Source organism: Sinocyclocheilus rhinocerous, unplaced genomic scaffold (genome assembly GCF_001515625.1).
Source record: "Sinocyclocheilus rhinocerous isolate Xijiao unplaced genomic scaffold, SAMN03320098_v1.1 scaffold2189, whole genome shotgun sequence".
NCBI lineage: Eukaryota > Metazoa > Chordata > Actinopteri > Cypriniformes > Cyprinidae > Sinocyclocheilus > Sinocyclocheilus rhinocerous.
Genome location: NW_015645558.1, coordinates 101,678 through 108,129, shown reverse-complemented (window position 1 = coordinate 108,129; position 6,452 = coordinate 101,678). Strand labels below are relative to the sequence as shown.

Below are 6,452 nucleotides of genomic sequence, written 5' to 3'. Positions count from 1 at the left end.
TCAGCTTTTTGGGGTGATATCAGCTTCAGCTGGGGCTACTGGGCTTAAATTCAGCATTCGACAGCTGGAAAGAGTGACAAAGAGAGAGACATAGAGGGTGAAAAAGGAGAAAGATACTTTCCCATTTTACTAACCCATTTTACCTGCATAATGTGACAAGTATTTTGCAGCATGTACTCACTTATTTTACTGTTTGACTACGCCTCCACCACGGATGCCCACTGATTGGTTGTTCTGGAAGAGCCCCGCCCCTGAGCGGTTGACATTGGGGTGGGTGGGAGAGGCGACAGGGGGCTGACCGGGTCTGATTGGCTTGGCTGTGATAGGAGGAAATGACTAGTTAGTCAAGCCAGAAAACAACTTTTGATTGTTTACTAAATTGGTCTACTAAATCTATCAATCAAAAATCGCTCCTAAAAGACTGGAATACACTATAAGACTTCTAGTGCACAGATTTTCAGCCTGGACGAATCAATGCTAGTCTGCAAGTTTGGGGCATTCAGAGTTGACAGTTTTTCACCTAGTTTATAATGGGCACCGACTCCAATTTTTTAGCTTTAGATTATGATTCCATTTAGTCAGAGGAAATCAAACAGGTTTAATAATTTGAGCTGATGGAACAACTTGAAAAGTCTGATAGTGTGTGATTATTAGTAGTTTCATTTAAGACGCCCAGTTGTTTAATGCCTAAAAGTTGTTTTAAAAGATGACGACAAACTGAAAAGCTTCAAAACTGGCCATTAATTGTGTTAAATTCAAAGAAATCACGAGATGCACCATGCTTAATCATTTTAATCTACTAACATCCCTAAAAAAGGTGAGAAACACATCTTTGTAGCATTCGACAACTTTTACTGTTCCTCTGTTATAGTATAATCTCTTCAACCCCACCCAAGACAAAATGTCAAAAGACACATGCCTTCCGTAAGCACTTGGCTGAATCTAAAAGCAGCATTTTTTTTTTTGTGTCATCTGAGTCCATCTCTGCGCTCTGAAAAATATGTTAATGCATAATTCAGGCATGTCTGAGAGTGGTCGATAAAGCCATAACTGGAGTTTTATGACGTCTATAAGCTTTGATGGCAGGGACATAAACTAAAGGCTACTAGCCCTAAAGAAAAAAAGAATAAAAAGAAAAGAAAAGATAATCAATAAAAAAAATTAAAAAAAAAAAATTAATAATAGTAAACTAAAATAAACAAATTAATTATTAAAAATAGTAATACAATTCTAATAACAGTAATAAAAATATTGAAATTGAAAATAATAAAGTAAACTAATTCATAAAATCATTTAAGAATTATAATAAATAAATGAATAAATAAATGTAAAATAATACAAATAAATTAAAACTTCAACAGGAACTTAATCAACAGAAAATGTGTTTTAAAAAAGACAGCTATACACAAGAACCTATAAAACCAATAAAACAATCTAATGTTTAGCTTTTAATAGTAACCATAGCTCAGGCTCAGTCATTATAATTTCAAAAAAATATCCACATTGATTCTATTTAAGTATCTGGAGCAATTAAGAGAAGAATGTGTACACAATGGTTGTACCTTCTTCACCCGTGTGGCCAGATCCTGAACAAAGAGTTTCCTCAGGTTATGAAGCGTCTGCAGCTCTTTGGCCTGAGGAGAAGAGAGAAATCAAGAGCGTGCACACATGCAAGAAACATCTCTCATGCACTGAAGAAAATGACCTACCACTGTCTCCTCCAGGCCTTTGAGATCCTGTCTGGCCTGTTCCCTTCTGTCCTGCATCACCCTGTAAACATATTTTAGCATTAGCATACCAGACCACATTTTTGGCGTATGTGTATCTACTCAAACCTCTGCATGTTCATTGCGTGCCGTACGTGAGCTCGTGCAGTTTGCGGCTCTTCTCCTGGTCAGTGGCTTTGAGTTTCTCATGCTCCACCTTCAAGCGCTCTTGCTCCAACATGATCTTCTGGTTCTGACTGCAGCCAGAAAACAAAGAGAGGAAAAATGAGCCCATGTGGCCTTGATTCAGTGCCTGAAGATGTGTATGTTTATGTCTTACTCCTGCAGCTCAGTGATGAGTTTCTCCTTGGTCTCCAGCTCGTCTCTCAGGCTGCTCAGCTGTTTCTGATGAGCTTCTCTGTGGTTCTGAATCTGCTGCTCAACTGCAACCTGTCCAATCACGCATAGAAAGAAACTATGAATTACAAACTCTCTTTTAAAACAAATTTAACATCTCTCAAAAGTCCCCTTTCTGAGTCTTGCGATCTAAATGATTCAACTGCAGAATAGTTTAATTAGCAAGACTAAATATGTCTGGAAAAATCATTGTTATGCAATTAATATGTTGTTATTAAATGCTTACCTTGACTTCATTAGCACTTTGTATCTCATCCTCCTTCTCCATGGCATGAACTTTCTCTGCACAAGGGAAAATAAACTTCATCACAACTTCTTTCACACCCAATGCAGTCTCACCACAAGAGGGCAGTAAAAGTTGGTCTGTCTGGGCCACACAGTTTTTCATATGGGCATTAAAATGCATTTATGAGAGGAAAGAAAAGCATGTTTGTGTATTTGTACCCTGTGCGCTGAGTTTGACCAGTTCCTCATTGAGAGAGTCAACGTTCTCCTCTAGCTGTCTCTTCTTCTGTTCAATGTTTTGCAGATACTCTGTCAGGGACTTGATCTTTGCTTCATACTGTAGACACAGAAATAAATCTCAGGATCTTTTTAAAGCTTCCTGTAAATGCCATGCTAGTGTTGTAATGGAGAGCATGTGGTGTTTCCATTTAGCTACAGTCATACATTAATGATCTAATAAACATAAGACTGGTTTTACTAGGCGAAGAGCTGTGTAAACGCTCTTTTATGTTCAGTAAAAGAAACTACAACAAGTTTGAAATGTTGTAAGACTTTTGGATGAACTACTCTTGCTTTATCTTGTCATTCTTGCATTTACCTGAGAGATACGGAGCTGACAGGCTGCAAGCTCTTTCTCGTTCTCATCCATCTTCTTGTTGCTCTCAGTCTGAGCGCTTTCCAGCTGTTTGCTGCGCTTCACCAGAGTCTTCACCTCCGACTTCATCTTACTGATGTACAGACGAGCCACTGTGAACTCTTCATCAATGAGACCTCCACCCTCATGCTGCTGAGACAAAACGCAGACAGAGAAAGAAAGAGAAATAATTGAGGTTAGAGAGGAGGGTGAACAGTTAAAACAGTGCAAAGGAAGAGGAAAATAAAAAGCAAAGATGAAGAAACAATATTAAAGGGAAAAAAAACAGTTTCATAAGGAAAAAGAAAAAAAACATGCGCGTGTGTGTGTACGTTTACAGTGGTAAGTGTCAAGTGTTAACAAGTTTGTGGTAATTATAAGATGTGATAAAACAAATTTACTCTCACAGCGTAGGATACAACGTCTTCTCAACATGATGTTAACCACACGGAAATGTTACTGTTTGTGGGCGGGCAAGTTGGCGACGTAGTACGTGGGCAGACATTATACAAAAATGTGTTACTTCGTGACGTAGAGCCGTAACAGAATAAGATTTGAATTCCTGACGACTCGTTTAGGCGATTGCGAGCTGACTCTTTTTTTTGTTAGACAATAACTTTATTTATGGTGCACTGTCGGCTTCACAGCTTTGCAGATAGTTTATGTTCACATACAGCTACATGACACACTGCATGAAAGGTAATATTCGAAAAGGCATAATAGGGGCACTTTAACAACATTAGATTTTATGTGTCTTCTAAAGATTTGAATCTAACTTGATGTCTAGACAAAAAGAGAGAAGAAAATGTTCAAGCAAAAGTAAATTACAACTTTTCGGTGAAAGTGAATTAAACAATAGTGAAGAAAATGGTGTTTTTCTCCTCACAGATTTCTGGTTGAGCTCTTCATTTAGGGCTTCAAACTCCTTGGTCTTGTCCTCAACCTCCTGACTCTTCTGATCATAGTTAACTGCAAGCTCCTCCAGGGCCTGCAGCACCTCCTTCACCTCCTCTTTAGACGCCTCGTTCTCCATCTGAAGACGGGTGAGCTCCGCCTGCAGGTTGTCATGGTCCCTTCGCGTTGAGACCAGCAGCTACAACACAAAGATTTTTGTGTTGGATCATCAGTGTCAAATTATTGAGGAGAGAGAAGAGGGGAATGTGATGGGAACTCAACACAACATGTAAGGAGCATGTGCACTAGGCCAGAACGTTATTTATTATTTATAGCTTTTAATGGCAAAGGGCAAACCCCAACTCCTGAGTTTTTAGTCTCCAGATAATTCACAGCCAACTAGGAGACAGGACACTGTTCTTATTTATGGGAAATAACGTAAATCTGATGTGTGGTGCGTGTTTAAGTCTCACCTCTTCCTGATCCAACATCTGCTGCTTGAGTTTCTCAGCCAGCTGAGACTGCTGATTTATCTCATCATCCTAAAAGCAGAGAGCAGAGAGAAACAGAATGATTGTAATGAATGAGTCTTGAAACACATCTTTATTTTACAATGGAACTTATTGTTCTGTTATTACCAATTATGCACTTCAAAAGTTAAAAGTCTGGGGTCAGTATGATTTTTTTTTTTTTAAGTCTCCGATACACACCAAGGCTGAATTTATTTGATTAAAAACTACAGTAATATCAATAGAAAAAATCTAAATACTATTCAAAATATACTATTTACTAGGGGTGCTCCGATCAGGATTTTTGAGGCCGATCACCGATCACAGAAAGCAGTATCTGCCGATACGATCACCGATACCGATCTTTTTAAAGCCTTCTTTTTATCATGTAGAATTATTTATAGTGATGATCCAATCAAGATTTGTAGACATTTATTCAGGGCCTGAATTTTATTTTTGAAAATGAATTCCCCTCTTAGGTGACTCTTCTGAGAGGGGATTTTTTTTATTTGAGGGGTGGAGGGGGGCATTTTTTAGACATTTTTCAAAAATATACGTGGGCAGACATTATACAAAAATGTGTTACTTCGTGACGTAGAGCCGTAACAGAATAAGATTTGAATTCCTGACGACTCGTTTAGGCGATTGCGAGCTGACTCTTTTTTTTGTTAGACAATAACTTTATTTATGGTGCACTGTCGGCTTCACAGCTTTGCAGATAGTTTATGTTCACATACAGCTACATGACACACTGCATGAAAGGTAATATTCGAAAAGGCATAATAGGGGCACTTTAACAACATTAGATTTTATGTGTCTTCTAAAGATTTGAATCTAACTTGATGTCTAGACAAAAAGAGAGAAGAAAATGTTCAAGCAAAAGTAAATTACAACTTTTCGGTGAAAGTGAATTAAACAATAGTGAAGAAAATGGTGTTTTTCTCCTCACAGATTTCTGGTTGAGCTCTTCATTTAGGGCTTCAAACTCCTTGGTCTTGTCCTCAACCTCCTGACTCTTCTGATCATAGTTAACTGCAAGCTCCTCCAGGGCCTGCAGCACCTCCTTCACCTCCTCTTTAGACGCCTCGTTCTCCATCTGAAGACGGGTGAGCTCCGCCTGCAGGTTGTCATGGTCCCTTCGCGTTGAGACCAGCAGCTACAACACAAAGATTTTTGTGTTGGATCATCAGTGTCAAATTATTGAGGAGAGAGAAGAGGGGAATGTGATGGGAACTCAACACAACATGTAAGGAGCATGTGCACTAGGCCAGAACGTTATTTATTATTTATAGCTTTTAATGGCAAAGGGCAAACCCCAACTCCTGAGTTTTTAGTCTCCAGATAATTCACAGCCAACTAGGAGACAGGACACTGTTCTTATTTATGGGAAATAACGTAAATCTGATGTGTGGTGCGTGTTTAAGTCTCACCTCTTCCTGATCCAACATCTGCTGCTTGAGTTTCTCAGCCAGCTGAGACTGCTGATTTATCTCATCATCCTAAAAGCAGAGAGCAGAGAGAAACAGAATGATTGTAATGAATGAGTCTTGAAACACATCTTTATTTTACAATGGAACTTATTGTTCTGTTATTACCAATTATGCAGTTGAAAAGTTAAAAGTCTGGGGTCAGTATGATTTTTTTTTTTTTAAGTCTCCGATACACACCAAGGCTGAATTTATTTGATTAAAAACTACAGTAATATCAATAGAAAAAAATCTAAATACTATTCAAAATATACTATTTACTAGGGGTGCTCCGATCAGGATTTTTGAGGCCGATCACTGATCACAGAAAGCAGTATCTGCCGATACGATCACCGATACTGATCTTTTTAAAGCCTTCTTTTTATCATGTAGAATTATTTATAGTGATGATCCAATCAAGATTTGTAGACATTTATTCAGGGCCTGAATTTTATTTTTGAAAATGAATTCCCCTCTTAGGTGACTCTTCTGAGAGGGGATTTTTTTTATTTGAGGGGTGGAGGGGGGCATTTTTTAGACATTTTTCAAAAATATATATATTTATCTCACCTAAATGTTTGATCATGCACTGTATTTTTGT

The 6,452-nt window shown here is 38.2% G+C and overlaps 1 protein-coding gene across 1 annotated transcript in view; it reads right to left on the bottom strand.

Annotated features, from left to right (window-relative positions):
- Positions 1-6,452, bottom strand: part of LOC107706597 (kinesin-1 heavy chain-like) — a 26,648-nt gene continuing 20,196 nt past the window's right edge. The window contains exons 15-29 of the mRNA XM_016510350.1: positions 5,816-5,884; positions 5,335-5,541; positions 4,350-4,418; positions 3,869-4,075; positions 2,947-3,135; positions 2,568-2,685; positions 2,350-2,405; positions 2,047-2,156; positions 1,862-1,963; positions 1,710-1,770; positions 1,563-1,634; positions 920-991; positions 805-808; positions 191-317; positions 1-64 (exon numbers count right to left, since the gene is read on the bottom strand). Coding sequence (XP_016365836.1) covers positions 1-64; positions 191-317; positions 805-808; positions 920-991; positions 1,563-1,634; positions 1,710-1,770; positions 1,862-1,963; positions 2,047-2,156; positions 2,350-2,405; positions 2,568-2,685; positions 2,947-3,135; positions 3,869-4,075; positions 4,350-4,418; positions 5,335-5,541; positions 5,816-5,884 — 1,527 coding nt within the window. The remainder of the gene's footprint in view (positions 65-190; positions 318-804; positions 809-919; positions 992-1,562; positions 1,635-1,709; positions 1,771-1,861; positions 1,964-2,046; positions 2,157-2,349; positions 2,406-2,567; positions 2,686-2,946; positions 3,136-3,868; positions 4,076-4,349; positions 4,419-5,334; positions 5,542-5,815; positions 5,885-6,452) is intronic.